The 17,560-nt window shown below is 36.4% G+C and overlaps 1 protein-coding gene and 1 long non-coding RNA gene across 3 annotated transcripts in view; one reads left to right on the forward strand and one right to left on the reverse strand.

Annotated features, from left to right (window-relative positions):
• LOC147842870 (uncharacterized) overlaps positions 1-17,560 on the forward strand; it is a 469,436-nt gene that overhangs the window by 168,268 nt on the left and 283,608 nt on the right. The gene's annotated exons all lie outside the window — the stretch shown is intronic.
• wrap73 (WD repeat containing, antisense to TP73) overlaps positions 1-17,560 on the reverse strand; it is a 33,669-nt gene that overhangs the window by 8,853 nt on the left and 7,256 nt on the right. For both annotated transcript variants that reach the window (XM_087262830.1, NM_001328537.1), the window contains 7 exon segments: positions 16,370-16,486; positions 12,242-12,314; positions 8,506-8,609; positions 6,241-6,327; positions 5,286-5,420; positions 4,800-4,877; positions 265-364 (listed from right to left, as the gene is read on the reverse strand). In XM_087262830.1, coding sequence (XP_087118956.1) covers positions 265-364; positions 4,800-4,877; positions 5,286-5,420; positions 6,241-6,327; positions 8,506-8,609; positions 12,242-12,314; positions 16,370-16,486 — 694 coding nt within the window.

Consider the following 17,560-nt stretch of genomic DNA (forward strand, 5'->3'; position numbering starts at 1 on the left):
GAATGTTTAACATGAGATCTCCATAACAATGTTGGTGAGATTTATGCCGTGACATTTGCAGCCCTCTGTCAATAGTCCAGCAATAGAAACGGTTCTTTATCATTCTTAATGACCTGCCAGCGAGTCAAATCTACGGCTGCCGCGGAGACAGTGCTGTCTGCATAGCAGGTAATATTAGTGCCAACACACACCACAGACACCCTCCTCACATTACTCACATTGTTTACCTACCAAGACTGTACACACAAGATTGATGAAACTTACACTTGCTCTGTGTGCTGAATAGAGCATTATCCACGGTCAGCTGACGAATAGACAGATCCTCACTCACGACAGGCCTTTTCTCCACTTCCTTAAACACCACCTAGAGCAAAAACACTGCATTAGAGAATTCAACAAGAACAAAATTATCCATACTATGCAGCAGATGAAAATTATTTCAGGCAGGGAGTGGAAATCAAGTTGACATTTCAAGATGAATATATTAAAATCATGACTAGTCCAAATTTTGAGATGAAAAGTTATAACTATAAGCGTCTTAAATAATGACTAAAGCCAAAATGATGAATAAGCAAGTCAAAATTTCCTCGTTCATAATATTGTTGTATTTACTGTTTCAGAAAAAAAAACAATTACAGTTGAAAGCAGAAGTTTACATATACTGTATAAAAATGTTTCCCAAAGATGGGTTGCGGCTGGAAGGGTATCCGCTGCGTAAAAACTTGCTGGATAAGTTGGCGGTTCATTCCGCTGTGGCGACCCCGGATTAATAAAGGGACTAAGCCGACAAGAAAATGAATGAATGAATGTATAAAAAGACACATGACCATTTAAAAAAAGGTCAGATGTTAATGTGACTAAACTTTTTCTCTTTTAGGTAAGTTAGGATTATCACTTTCGTTTCTGTTATGCTTAATAGCAGAATAATGAGAGATATTGTTTGAGAAATTGTTATAACTTTTCTTGAAAGTCAAGTTTACATACAATAAGATTATTCTGCCTCTGAAAAAGCTCAGATGATGATGTTTTGAATTGGCTAATTGACAACATTTGAGCATCCAGAGTTAATTGGAGGCACAACTGTAGACTAGTATTTAAGGAAAACCTCAAACACACTGCTTCCTTGTGTGACAACATGAGAAAATCAACAAGCCAGAATCAACAAAAAAGCCACGTCACAATTTGCTAAATTATTAATTTTTGGAGACCTGCCCTGTAGTCTGATGGAACTAAGATTGAACTGTTTGGCCATAATGACCAGTGTTACATTAAGAGGACATAGAGGAAGGCTTACAAGCCTTGGAACACCATCCCAAATGTGAAGTATGGGAGAGTTGAAAAAGTTTGTGTGAGCAAGACAGACAACAAATCTGACTCAGTTACACCAATTCTGTCAGGAGCAAAGGGCCAAAATTTCTTCAAACTATTGTGAGAAGCTTGTGGAAGGATATCCAACACATTAGAGATCTGCGCGGGACTACATTTTGGATCCCGCCCCCGCCCGCACCCGCCAGGTTTTAGCCCGAACCTGACCGCTCCCGCTTATATTAAGCACTTCTTGTCCCGCTGCCCGACCCGCCCCGTTTTCTACCCGCTGCGCCCGATCCCGCTAAAGAGCGGGGGAGAACAAAACTGAAAATCACCCAGCTATACAGTCCAGACAGCCAAGCTGTCTGTATAAACACACACACGCAGACAAAGCTCTCTCTCTCTCATTCGCGCGCGCACTAAAACACACATAAGCACCAAGCGCGCACACACAGGCAAAGCTCTCTCTCTCTCTCATTTGCGCGCGTGCACTAACACACACGCACGCACGCACGCACGCACGCACACACACACAAGCACCAAGGCAAGCACACACACAGGCAAAGCTCTCTCTCTCTCTCATTCGCGCGCGCACTAACACACACATAAGCACCAAGCGCGCACACACAGGCAAAGCTCTCTCTCTCTCTCTCATTCACGCGCGTGCACTAACACAAACACACACACACGCACGCACGCACGCACACACACCAAGGCAAGCACACACACAGGCAAAGCTCTCTCTCTCATTCGCGCGCGTGCACTAACACACACACACACACACACACACACACACACACACACACACACACACACACACACACACACACACACACACACACACACACACACACACACACACACACACACACACACACACACACACACACACACACACACACACACACACACACACACACACACACACACACGCGGGAATGCAGACCTCTACAACACATTTCACATGTTATACAGTTCAAAAGCAAAGCTAAATATATACCAAGGAAATGTATGTGAAATTCTGACTGTCTAGAAATTAATTAAGAGAAAAAAATTCTCTCATTATTCTGGCATTTAGCAAATGTAAATCATTTAGGTAATCCTAACAGACCTAAAATAGTAAACGTTTAGTATAATTTACCATCAGACATTAAAAAAAAATGGTTATGTTCCTTTTTTTAAAGTGTATGTAAACTTCTGGTTTCAACTGTATCTCCTTCCACACTATGCAGCGTAAAGGAAACCCCGGGTATCAAGACACCAAGCTGATGCCAAACAACTAGAGCCGACGGAACCAACCGTGTTATCACCTCGTGTTGGCTTACCTCTGGATCAAAAAGCTGCCTGTGAACAAACCAAACGGAAAGCAGCCAACTGAAACGAGAGTGTGTGTTCTGTGCCTGCGTGGGAGGACTTGTAATCCGGACCCACAGAAGGCAGTATCTGTTTTCTTATTCTCAATGGCCAATCGGAACTTCCAAATCGTGTGCAAAATGTAAACAAAGCAGTTTGTGTGTAAAACGATTACTATGCAGCAGTACCGCTCACCGCTTACCTCCGTAAAGACAGCTTTGCCGGCGTGACGGCAGTCACTAGTGGACGTAAAAAAAAAAACTCCAATAAAACGTAGTCCTGGCTACATATTCCCAATGTTTTATTGTCTACGTTTTTTTTTCTCAACTTCAATTTCCCTCAATACCAGGAAGCATATAATATATATATATATAATTCCTTGTGGGGTAAAAAAAATAAACAGTAATCAAAAAACCAGGGTTCCCTTTAAAACATGATACGTGACCGTTCACACATTGGGCATGCAACTACAGTGCATCTGGAAAAGTATTCATAGCGCTTGACTTTTTCTACATTTGTTTATGTTACAGTCTTATTCCAAAATGTATTAAATTCATTGATTTTGATTTTATTTTCGAAATTAATTAAAAATAAAATCCTGAAAAACCATATGTGCATCAGTATTCACAGCCTTTGCTCAATACTTTGTTGATGCACCTTTGGCAGCAAATACAGCCTGAAATCTTGTTGAATATGATGCCACAAGCTTGGCACAGCTGTCTTTGGGAATTTTTGCCCATTCCTCTTTGCAGTACCTCTCAAGCTCTATCAGGTTGGATGGTAAGCGACGGTGTACAGCCATTTTCAGATCTCTCCAGAGATGTTCAATAGGATTTATGTCTGGGCTCTGGGCGGGCCACTCAAGGACATTCACCGAGTTGTTGTGAAGCCACTCCATTGATATTTTGGCGGTGTGCTTTGGGTCATTGTCCTGCTGGAAGATGAACCGTCGCCCCAGTCTGCGGTCAAGAGCACTCTGAAGCAGGTTTTCATTCAGGATGTCTCTGTACATTGCTGCATTCATCTTTCCCTCTATCCTGACTAGTCTTCCAGTTCCTGCTGCTGAAGAACATCCCCACAGCATGATGCTGCCACCACCACGCTTCACTGTAGAGATGGTATTAGCCTGGTGATGAGCGCTGCCTGATGTTCTCCAAACGTAACGCCTGGCATTCACTCCAAAGAGTTCAATTTGAGTCTCACAGACCAGAGAATTTTGTTTCTTATGGTCAGAGAGTCCTTCAGATGCCTTTTGGCAAACTCCAGGTGGGTATTGGCTTTCGTTTGGCCACTCTACTAATCAGGCCTGATTGGTGGATTGCTGCACAGATGGTTGTCCTTCTGTAAGGTTCTCCTCTCTCCACAGAAGAACTCTGGAGTTCAGACAAAGTGACCATCACGTTATTGATCACCTCCCTGACTGACTAAGGCCCTTCTCCCCTGATCACTTAGCTTAGATAGCCGGCCAGCTCTAGGAAGAGTCCTGGTGGTTGCAAACATCTTCCACTTACGATGATGGAGGTCGCTGTGTTCAGTGGAACTTTCAGAGCAGCAGAAATTTTTCTGTAACCTTCCCCAGCCTTGTGCCTCGAGACAATCCTGTCTCGGAGGTCTGCAGACAATTCCTTTGTCTTCATGCTTGGTTTGTGCTTTGACATGCACTGTCAACCCTGGGACCCTATATAGACAGGTGTATGCCTTTTCAAATCATGTCCAATCAACTGAATTGACCACAGGTGAACTCCAATGAAGCTGCTGAAACATCTCAAGAATGATCAGTGGAAACAGAATATACCTGAGCTCAATTTAGAGCTTCGGTACATGTGATTTTTTCAGGTTTTTTATTTTTAATAAATTTGCAACAATTTGAAAAACTATTTTTCGCATTGTCATTATGGGGTATTGTGTGTAGAATTGTGAGGAAATAAATGAATTTAATCCATGTTGGAATAAGGTTGTCACATAAAAAATGTGGAAAAGGTGAAGCGCTGTGAATACTTTAAGGATGCACTGTATCTTACTTTTATGACAGTTTTTTAAAGGAACATTGGGTTGGGTCACTGTGATCCAAATACCAAATTTCAGGATTTTATGTAAAAGTTTCTCCTTTAATAGCTATCTCCATTCAAAACACCTACCGCTTTGCTGTTCGTGATTGTAGCTGGATGCTCAAATTCAGTGATCTTCTTCCAGGTAATGTGATTCAAGATCCGAACCTGATGGAAATCCCATCAAAACTTTTATTACTATATTATAAACAGATTTTTTTTGCTATAATTCAGTGCTCAGCATATACAAGGGCAACCTTCACAAATCTCTCTTTTAAATGAATATTTTTATAAGATTTTCAATATTATATTTATGCATATGCATTAGATTAGTCAGTACTGAAACCAAATCTGGAGCCAATTTAACAAAATAACTTATGAAAAACGGTTCAAACATTAGTAGCCCAAATTCATATGTTAGGGGAAAATATTAAATAAATATTTTTCAAAATGTATGACCTACAATCACTGAGAAATTAAAACAAATGTTCATTTTTAAAATGGGGTTTACACGTTTACGCTGAGTACTGTATAATATCACATATTATTATATTATTCTTTCCAGAGATTTAGTACCTTCTCATCATAGCTGCCTATGGCCAGGAACTGACTGCTGGGACTCCACGCCACAGACTTTATGCCTAGAGACCACTCATACGCACTATAGAAGGACAACAGCCGACCGTCCAGCGAATATAATAGGATTTTATACTGAAAAGTGAAACAGAGTTCATGCAATTAGTTACGTGTAATACTTTTATTAAAATAATATAGTTTCCAACATAAAAAAACGTACAATTATGTTAATTTTCTGTAGCAGTCATAGCGTTTTCTATATAAATATATCACAAAAAGCTCTGATTGGCCGACTTCAGTTGTTATGCATTATGTCTTTGGTCAATTTGGTGGTATATAAATGTTTTGTGAAAATGAGCAGTGATTTTCTTTAACCCCTGAGTGCTGTTAAGGATGTTTTCATTCACTCTGAGGTGATTTTGAGTCTTCATTTGGCCTCTGTGCTTCAGCAAATGTAATGATTTTTAGTAACAAATCTTATTTTGACATATTTTGGGAAAATGCTTTGAAAATATGGAGTGTGCATTCAACAATACACACTGGGCAAATTTACCACCCTTTCATTATGTCCGGGGCGGTTTTTGCCCCATTGACTTCCATTAAAAATCACATTTTTTGATTGCAAAGCTTTGACACTATATAATCATGCATTCTTGATTGTTGCTAGTTTTCCCTGTTGAAAAGAGGTACAAATTGTGGTATTTACTGTTGATCGTCAGTTGCAGTGCAAAAAAAGGTTAGATTTTGGCTTTAAATTATATAGTTATATGGAGTGTAGTGTGTGTGTGTGTGTGTGTGAGAGAGAGAGACCTTTGTGCACTTACCTTGACACGTTTCAGAAAATAAAAAAAGTAAGTCAATGTAAGTCACTGTGGCAAAAAACAGCCCGGACATAATAAAAAGGTAGTCAATTTGAACAGTATACAAGGGTAAACGTTAGGAGAGATCACCTCACCTCGAGACAGTTGTCCCACACCGCAAGCACACAGCCATTAGGAGACCACTCCAGCCCTGCCAGATCCTGAGTCTCGCTCTCAAAATGCTGCAGACAATATGATTTCTTTATTGCCACATCAGCAACTTATGGCAATTTTCATGGCAAGATCAATACAGATGAAAGTGTATTACATCATAATAACAACAACGACAACATCATACACCAATAAAAGACAATGTTGCAAATTTTACATTAACTTTAGATAATTTTTCATTATTACTAACTTTAAATTTAAGGTGACATAATTACACACGTTCCATGCACTTACTATAGTATTTACAAATCAATTCTGCATAATTACATGCAGCTAACCCTAAACCTGACCCAAATTCTTTGAATCAATATTTCTCAGTAGTTAAATGAATAGTTACACTGTAACTATGTCAACTTAAAATAATCCTAATTTATTTAAAACTTAAAAGTAGACCTCATTTTTCACTTTGTTATGGTAAATAACTTAAAATTCTTCTTTTTGAACACATCCAAAGTAATCTCACAGTGTAATAATTTGACATTCTCAGACAAAATACCCACCTACAGTTGAAGTCAGAGTTATTAGCCCCCTTTAATGTTTTTTTTTCTTTTTTACATATTTCCCAAATTATTTTTAACAGAACAAGGAAATGTTCACAGTATGTCTGATAATATTTTTTCTTCTGGAGAAAGTCTTATTTGTTTTATTTCGGCTAGAATAAAAGCAGTTTTTAATTTTTAAAAAAACATTTTAGGGACAAAATTAGTAGCCCCTTTAAGCTATTTATTTACGATAGTCTACAGAACAAACCATCCTTATACAATAACTTGCCTAATCACCCTAACCTGCCTAGTTCACCCTAATAACCTAGTGAAGCCTTTAAATGTCACTTTAAGCTGTATAGAAGTGTCTTGAAAAAATTAAGTAAAATATTATTTACTGTCATCATGGCAAAGATAAAATAAATCAGTTATTAGAAATAAGTTTTTAAAAATATTATGCTTAGAAATGTGCTGAAACAATCTACCCTCCATTAAACAGAAAAAAATAAACAGGGGCGCTAATAATTCAGGGGGGCTAATAATTCTGACTTTAACTGTATACTGTAATCAACATCTAGATTTTTGCTAAAAAAAAAAAAAAAAAAAAAAGTCATATCTGATGTCAGAAATGTCATTTTAAATATTAACAGTTAATAACATTGAAATGTTTTCATATAGAGGCAAAAAAGTGATTAAACATTCTTTAATATAAATAATAATATTATTATTATAATTCATTTGAAATTCAAAACGTATTAAATATTAACAACTAACAAAGGCCGGTCAGAGTTTCCTGCCTGTTTGAGTTTCTTTCTTTTATTTGAACACAAAATAAGATCTTTTGAAAAAAGCTGCAAACCTGTAACCATTGACTTCCATTCTTATTATGTGATCAATGGTTACAGGTTTAAAACTGTCTTCGAAATATCTGCTTTTTTGTGTTCCAAAATTGAGTACATTTCCATTTTTTGGGTGAACTATTCTTTAAAAAAAGAGAACAATTAGTTAAAATTAGTGGATAAAATTACAAATCTTACAGCATTTATTAACATTGGAATAGATTTGAATAATTTATTGTAACCGCTTGTTAAGTGCGACGTCACGCGAAGCGGCTTCCAGGTCCAAGCGCTCTATTCAACTGAACGGGGAGACTCATGAAATGGTCATAATAAACGTTTACAAAGCGATTTAATGCTTTTGAAAATCACGATTGCAGTATATATGTCCATGCCTAATATCCGATGGCCAGAAAGTGATAAAATTTTTTTATAAATTGTTAAATTGTTGGTATTTGTTATGCAGCAAGCCCAGAGATTGTTGTGTACACTATGATTTGATATAAAATTTACTTTAATGTGTGATAGGAATAAAACGTGATCATAAACGAATGATTTCTCCACTCAAATGAATGGCGGCTTGGACCCGGAAACAGTATTACATACGTCACAAACTCGTCACCACTTAACAAGCGAAAAGTAAATGTAAAGTTTTTCTGAATATTTAATACAAGTATTTTTTATTTATCCTAAATAAGGAAAAATGCAATCAGATTTTTTTTAGATTTACAAAAACGAACAAAGTGAAGAAACACGACGAGGATTTTCTGCTGGCTACATTTGAACATGTGCCTCTTTGTGAGCACCATATAGCCCAACTTATAAGCACAGCTCTGACACAATCCACACGTCTTCTGCCAGTTGTACTCACTCTGAGCAGATGCCAGTCGTCACATACAAACACACTGATGTAGTCCTTACAATCCCGTCTCTCTGCCAGCGCCATATAACGGCCATCTGCAGTGAAGTCCATGCCTGAAACATGTTTATACATTTGAACATAAATATTCAGTCATTCATTCATTCAAGTCACACTATAGATTGTATTTCTTGTGGTTGATTTTATATGAACTAGGGAACTATATAGAATTCATCAGCCACCCCTGTATATTTTTCCTCCTAATTTAGCTTTAACGGAAAGATTTTTTTCAATGCATTTCTAAGCATAATAGTTTTAATAACTCATTTCTAATGACTGACTTTTCAAGACACTAGATTTTAGCTTAAAGTGACATTTAATGGCTTAACTAGGGTAATTAGGCAAGTCCTTGCATAATGATTGTTAGTTCTATAGCTTAAAGGGGCTAATATCACAGGGATCTATTTTAGCTTCAATGTTATTTTCACTGTATATAAATGACTTAGGTCAAGAGAAACACAGCTAAAATCCATTTATATGCAGACGACAGTTGCAAAATCTATGAATCAAGCCAAAGAGATCTGCAAACAAGACTTCTTTTGGTTACTGCGATTTTCACTGCTGAAATTGAAGTTGGTTTTAAATGCAAAAAAAACTAACGCCTGGTGATTTCCAAAAATCTATTTATTTTTATTAAACCATAAGAATTACCATTTTAATCCATAACCTACTAGAAAAATAGTCGTTTACAGTTACTTAATACACTACTGTATATAGTTACTATAGTAGCTTATAGTTACTAGTTCTATTGGATTGCAACCCCTCAGGTAATTACATTATATTAAAGACTCAGCAATAGCTTCAGATGCAGCAGATTGATTTTATAATACCAGGTTAAACTTTCTAGCACATTTACAGCACTGACATACATTAAAAAAATATAACGAAGAATAGACTTGGGTTTATTGGTGTGTGTGCGCCCCATTGCATGCAAGGCTTCTGTATTTATAACCACCTCAGAGGATATTGGGGGTCGCAAGTTATTGGCATTGTTATTTTGGGGGTCGCGAGCTGAAAAGTTTGGGAACCCCTGTCCTATCTTATAAAGGCAAAAAGGCCAAAAATAAATCTTAAAAAAAAAATAAAGAAAATCTTGTAAAGAAGCTCAGACCTAAATTGGGTTTTTATTTTTGTATTAAGAAATGCCTTCCTCTCAAAGCAAGAAAAAGAATGATTCAAAGCTGTTTTCTTTCAGTATTAGATTATGGCGATGTAGTTTATATGCATGCAAACCTGTCGTTATTACAAGATTTGCACCTGAAACTACGGATACTGGGAGCCTGTGCTGGCATTTCTCCTGCAGTGTTGCTCTCAGTGTGTGAAGAGTGGGAGAAGAGGGTTGCATTGACAATCCAACACAATGGGCAGCACATTGAACACATTTTATAAGTGGTCAGAAACTTGTAAATAACTCATGAAAGAGTAAAGTAACGTTAAAATCAAGCACACCATTGTGTTTCTTGTGAAATTCCCAATAAGTTTGATGTGTCACATGACCCTCTTACTATTGAAAAAACAAACGTTGGATCCAAGATGGCCGACTTCAAAATGGCCACCATGGCCACCACCCATCTTGAAAAGTTTGCCCCCTCACATATACTAATGTGCCACAAACAGGACGCTAATATCACCAACCATTCCCATTTTATTAAGATGTATCCATATAAATGGCCCACCCTGTACAACTTGTATTTGTAAAATGTAAAAACATCAGCTCTCTTAATACTTCAAGTGCATTCAGACAGTTTTGTTAGCATCTTGTTAGGAAGAGAAACCTTTTTTCTTTTTACTGTTGTTGAACTACTTTAAATCATGTGCTCCCCCAAACAAGACGAAGGTCAATTATGTTATGAATGGAATTGCGCTCCATAACTTTGACCCATGGCGGCAACAATAAATGACTAAAACGCTCATAACTCACTCTGTTAGACGGACAACATGACACTGTCACAGCAACACCTTTCAACAAGCCTTCCAGCAGCTGATCTGAAGGTTACAGCTCAATCTGCACACCACTGGCCAGAAAATAAGTCTTTGACAGTAATCTGTGATATGAAGTAAACGTCTTCTGGAGCGTACGTTCTCTGCATGTTGACAGCAGGGGTTGTGAGGACTATGTGCTCTTTGCCAGCTGTTTGGGGGAGCTCATGTCTGGCTGGACGTCCAGGGACTTGTATTACAGGTAAATACTTTCCCATGATTCATTTGCGACCTTGTCCTTACATCTCCTCTGGCACAAACCCTTGATAAAACTACAAACCTAAATCAGAAAAAGTTGGGACAGTATGGAAAACGCAAATAATAAAAGAAAATAGTGATTTCTAAATTTTCTTTGACCTTCCTTTTATTCAGACCTGCACACATTCCAAAAATGTGTCACGATAAAAGCAATTTAGGGCTAGTAATCAGGTAAAATGGTTAAATAATGATGTGATGTGAAACAGGCGATGTTAACAGGTGATTGTAATTTTGATTTGGTACAAAAGCAGCATCTAAGAAAGGTCTAGTCATTCAGGAGCAAAGATGAGTCGAGGATTGCCTGTTTGCCGACAAACATGTAAGAAAATTATTGAAATGTTTAAAAACAATGTTCCTCAAAGAAAGAAAGGAAGACATTTGGATATTTCCCCTTCAACAGTGCAAAACATCAATAAAAGATTCAAGGAATCTGAAGGAATTTCAGTGCGTAAAGGACAAGGGTGCAAGCCTAAGCTGAACAACCGTGATCTTCGATCCCTCAGGCGGCACTGCATCAAGAATCCTCATTCATCTATTAGAGATATCACTACATGGGCTCGAGACTGCTTTGACAAACCTTTGTCAAGTACCACAATACGTAGTTACATCCACAAATACCAGCTAAAACTGTACTGTACTGTGCCAAAATGAAGCCCTATGTTAACAGTGTCCATAAACAGCGTTGACTTCACTTGACATCTAGGGCATCAGGGATGGACCATTACACAGAGGAAACGTGTACTGTGGTCATATAAATCAGTATATCGGGTATTTTTTGGGAGAATTTGATGTCATGGGCTCTGGACCAAAAAAGAAAAGGATCATCCAGACTTTTACCAGCAGCAACGAGTCTAAAGGCCAGGTTCTGTCATGGTAGTCCCCTTGGCAAAGGCAACTTGCACATCTGCGATGACACCATTATTGCTGGAAAGTACATAGAGAAGGCTCCTCCTGGCTACAGAGGAAAAGTATAGAGGTATTTGACTGGTCTGTCTGCAGTCTTGACCTGTCTCCAATGGAGAATACGTGGTGCATAAGGCAACTAAGAAAGAAGACTTGTTTGCAGATAGAATGGGGAATAAATGACACCTGAAACACTTCATCACTTGGTGTCTTCAGCCCCTAAACGTCTTTTAAGTGCTGTAAAAAAAGGAATGGCGACTTTACAAAGTGGTAAATGCTTTACTGTTCCAGTTTTTTTTTTTTTAATGCATTGCAAGAACCAAAATTGGAATATGATTTTTATTGTTTTGTTTTTTCAAGGTAAACACGTGAGGAACACATTAAATATTATTTGTTTTACTGTCCACAATGAAATACAAATCAAAGTCATTTAGAAATCACTTCTTTCTTTTTTTAATCAGCATTTTTTCGTACTGTCCCATTTTCTTCTGATTTGAGGTTGTAAGTATACCTCAAGTCTATTAGACGCTAGCTCACATCAACTCACCTTTCTGGCAGGCTTTGGGATATTTGATGTACGATACAGATTTTGTGCATAGGGACCAGACAGTGATTCTCAACTGTGAAAATAAAGCAAAAACAACATATATGGAATTACCATATTTAGTTTAACAAGTTTTATTTAATGTTCTGTGGATTTTAGTTTTTTTTTGTTTTTTTAAATCAGCAGTTTTCCATATTATGTGATTCATGTTTTCATTTTTTATTTCTCCCAAGTTTATTTAAGCTTTTGAACTGCAATATGGGAGCTTGATCTTTCTTCCAACAACTTTTAACATTGAAAAGTTAGAAAAAGTGACTTTTATTGACATTATTAAAAGTTCAAAGTGAAATATAGTCTGGTTTGATGTTATATATTATGGTATGAAAACTTTGCAACACACTGCCAGTACATTTATTATTTGTTATTTTACAGGATTATTTCTCTATATATTATTTATTATAAATTACATTATTTCAAACTACTAAAATATCAGTAAATGCCACTTTGTTAAACTGTACAGTTGAATGTTCAACAACAAAAGTTAAAATCCCATAATGCAATACACAACAGTAAATAAACAGAAAACACTTGTGAATCACAAAATAGAGAAACTGTATATTTATGCGGTAATGCAGTTATCTGTTAGCCACATTTTGAGCACAAACCTGAAAGTAAATTAACCTTATAGCTTAAACTTGAAAAATCTGAATGGTTTTGAATAAAATCATTAGTTTGGTCTTTTTGTAAAAAAGATATTTGACACATCATTGCTGGAGTAAATCTTACAGCTTACTGATAATAATACATACAAAATCTGAATATGATTCACGAACAACAGAGAATTATTTATATATGTATAGTATTTTATATGTACATGTATTATAAGTATTGCCCAAAATTAATAATGGAAAGTTGTCATATTTTCAAAGAATCCAGGTCAGAATCTTATTTAAAAAATGCAATACTGTTGACCAAAAAGATAACAAACACAAATGAACACACTTAACCAATATTTCTCTTTTTTTTAAATAATAGGCAAAAAGCTAAATTGTTGTTTTTAACAGGCCTCCACAAGCTATGATGTTTGAACTTGCCAAATATCAAGACTTTTGATCCCCGTCACATTATTTTATATTTAAAATATGGTCAATTTAAATGTTTAATTCCTTCACAATTCCATTTGACTAAAGCTTGACTAAATCAAACCCGTAAATAAATCCACGTAATACATCCAAACATGTAATCAGACTGCTTTGTTTGTGATTGTGTTGAATAAATGCAGCTACAACTTCTGTGCTGCCGTAAAAATACTTAAGAACTACACGCCAAAAGGACCATGTGAAGTAATCCCAGTACATGCTATTTGTTTGGTTAAATAAACTATTAGAAAACAGAGAAAAAAGGCACCTCTTCTGATCCAATTTTTTAAGTCTTTATTTGCATTCTGGCTATCGTAATACTGCCATTAAAATGCCTGAACAACTGCACACTGAGGCATTTTAACCTTCCTCAGAGTGTCTGTAATAATCAAATTAAATAAATGTAAAGAATTGCACTTTTTTTCTTCTTGTATCTACAAGCACCAGAACACTGACATTAAATTGGATAGATATTGGGGATAGTTCACCCAGGAAATTTTATTCTGCCATCATTTACTCAACCCTCACATTTTGCAAAAAAGTTGAACACAAAAGAAGATATTCTGAAGAATGTTGGAAAGCAAAAACCATTGACATCAATAGTATTTGTTTTTCCTATGGAAGTCAATGGTTACAGGTTTTCAGTTTCCTTAAAAATATCTTTTTTTTTTTTTATGTTCGACAGACGAAAGAAACTTGAGTTTTAATCTTTAGGTAAACTTTAAGAGATGAACACCACATGGCTTGCAGGATTTGCTAATGTCAGCATATGTAGATTCGTTAATTCAGCATGTACTTGACATGTCAGGTGGTCTCCTCTAGGTGACACACTAGAAAAGCAAGCTGACTGTGATTTCAGTTTTGTACAATGTTCCACACAAAGCTTTAAACCCAAAACTGAAAATTATGTCATCATTTACTGGTTTCAAACCTTTATGGGTTTCAATTTTGCTTTTAAAAAACAAAATATATTTTAAAGAAAGCTGGAAAGCTGTAACCATTGACTTTCATATTTGTTATTACTACTATTATAGAAATCAATGATTACCGGTTTTCAGCTTTCTTCAAAATATCTTGTTTAGAGTAAAGAACCTCGAAAAGATTTAAAAACACTTAAGGGGGAATAAATAGTGCACAAATCATCTCAGACTAGTTTCATAAACATGACAATAAGTTCACTGTACTCAACTGGCTTCCATAGTCACCAGATGGAACGGGAGATTGGCATCATGGATGTGCAGCCGACAATACTGCAGCAACTGCATAATACTATCATGTCAATATGGACCAAAATCTCTGAGGAATATTTCCAGTACCTTGTTGAATCTGCCATGAAGGATTAAAGCAGTTATGAAGGCAAAAGGTGGTCCAACCCGGTATTAGTAAGGTGTACCTAATAAAGTGGCCAGTGAGTGTCTTCCTTTGTGTTCAGCAGAAGAAAGAAACTAAAAAAGGTTTGGAAGAAGTGCACTCTCAGAAATCAAGCTACAAAATCGGTCACCGGGGTCACATCTTATCAATGGATGAGTAAATGGACAAATTTGTCATTTTTTAATGTCCTATACCTTTAAATGTATACCACAGCCCTTAGAAAACCTAGATGAGCAGCTTTATAAATGACAACTGCAGTATCGCTTTCATGAACTGGATGTGCTGTCATTAAAACAAGATTGTGTACCGATTATTTATGAAAGTCTGTAACAGAGACATCAGAAGGAAGCTGGCAGGCAAATGTCCAGCCGTCAGTCACCCTCAGACACTCTAGACAAAGAGCACGAATCCCAGACAGACTGACGGACGGACGGACGGACACACACTTCATTCCAAGTGCGTGGCGAACACACACATGTACACACACACAAACACACAGCTGTCCAGCATCTCAACACCTGCCAGTAATTCTTGGAATCAAGTTGAGGCGACAAATGACTTCTGTGGCACTCAGTTCAAGTGGAATCCAGACACAGAGAAAGATTGAGAGAGAGAGAGAGAGAGAGAGAGAGAGAGAGAGAGAGAAATGAATAAATGAATCATTGTAAATATACAGATTATTATTGTTTTTATTACGGTTTTAGCCTAAAAATGTACAGTTTATTCTGATCTATTTTTGTATTGATTTGTATGAATAATTAATGTTGAATAATAATATAATATATTGAATATTAATGTAATATATTGAATAATATGATGTATTGTTGATATTTTCTTTAATTATTATATATAAATATCATCTTTATTTATTTATTTATTATTCATTTATTTATTTTTTACTGCTACTATTTACTGTGTGTACGTTTTTTTATTATTATTACATGTGTATGTTACTTTTTATGTAAACTTTATAACTGCTTTGGAAATACATTTGTAACAATTGTCATGCCAATAAAGCAATTATTGAATTGAACTGAATTGAATTAAATTGAATTGAGACTGAATTGAATTGAATTGAATTGAGACTCTGCAGATGTTGAGAGAGGGAAAACACACACACACACTAGACAGTTATAAATGAATCATTGTAAAAATACTGATTATTATTGATTATTACTTTTACTCTGAAATGTTAAATGTCGATTGTTAAATGTAAAGTTTATTCTGATTTATTATTATTTTATTAATACTATTTACTGTGGTTACTATGTTCATTCATTCATTTTCTTTTTGGCTTAGTCCCTTTAGTAATCAGGGGTCACCACAGCGCAATGAACCGCCAACTCATTCAGCATATCTTTTGGGATGCCCTTCCAGACGGAACAAAACACTTTCTTTCTTTCTTTCTTTCTTTCTTTCTTTCTTTCTTTCTTTCTTTCTTTCTTTCTTTCTTTCTTTCTTTCTTTCTTTCTTTCTACATACATTTTGCATTTGATTGCGATTCCACTGAATTTCTCAAGGAAGACTTGAGCTTAGGACTGTCTGTTATTTTCAGGATTTTATTTATGGGCAGCTGCAGTTCACACAGTGCAGGGTGGACTCCTCCTACTGCCATACTCACATTAAACTCAGTGGTGTTGAGTATGTGTCGCCCATCAGGACTCCAGCGTGACGAGACTAGTCCAATCGAACCTTCGTCTATCTTACAATGCCAGTCCGGCTGCTCTAGAGACCACACCTGAGAGCAAAAAGGCAGAAACACAAAGTCCCTTTAGCGACAAACACATCTGAATCCTGCTGCCCTGGTGAATGGCTCAAGATGAAAGACTGGCGCTGGATTCCCTTACAGAGGTAATGTGATTTTGCTTGCAAATCAGAACTAGAGGGCAGATTTTAATCAACTGTAGAACAAGTGACTATTAATGTGCTAATGTAATAATTATTTAAACAAACGCATAACACATTTAAGTTGGCTTCAAGCCTTTAACATTTGTGGAGCAGATATAAATTACACCCTAAATCATGATAAAAAGTGGTGCATTATTACTGTTCTAACATTTTAAAGGGGTCATGACTGGGATTTTCTTTTAATCTAAAACACTTCCAAAGGTTTAGTTCACCAAATATACAAATTCTGCTATTATTTACTCTCATGTCATTTAAAGCCTTGAGACACCAAAGGAGCAAATTAAAACACTTAAGATGAAATCCTAGAGCTCTCTGGCCCTCCATAGATGTGTAGAAACACAAGATTTTAAAACATTCCATGTGACTTCAAGCGTTTAACTATAATTAGGGCTACACAATTAAGGGAAAAACATATTCAAACTATTTGGTCAAAATCAGAATTATGATTGATTAAAGAAGGACCCATTATGACCCTTGTTACAAGATGTCAAATAAATCTCTGATGTCCCTAGAGAGTGTATGTGAAGTTTCAGCTCAAGAAAAATACAAATAATGTTTTTAACTCTTTGACGCTGCCCCTTTAAGGCTTTGATCTTAACTGTGCCGTTTTGGTGACTGTTGCTTTAAATTGAAATGAGGTTCTCTTTTTATTAGGAGGCTTGTGCTTCAGCATAGTGGCAGATTCAAAAACAAGACTAGCATCCTATGCTAATGAAGGAGAGATGGTCACTAATGGGCGTAAAACATACAAAGGGAGAATGTTCAACATTTTTAAAGTGTTTCTGCAGACTGTTTTTATCAAGTGAGATTATTCAAAAAAACTTAATTTGCATTCTGAAGATTAATTAACCTCCTAGGGCTAAGTGGCCACATTCGTGGACAGCACATTTTAGCTCTTAACTAG

The sequence above is a fragment of the Danio rerio genome, chromosome 8, assembly GCF_052040795.2.
Source record: "Danio rerio strain M-AB ecotype USA chromosome 8, GRCz13ab, whole genome shotgun sequence".
In the NCBI taxonomy this organism is placed as follows: Eukaryota; Metazoa; Chordata; class Actinopteri; order Cypriniformes; family Danionidae; genus Danio; species Danio rerio.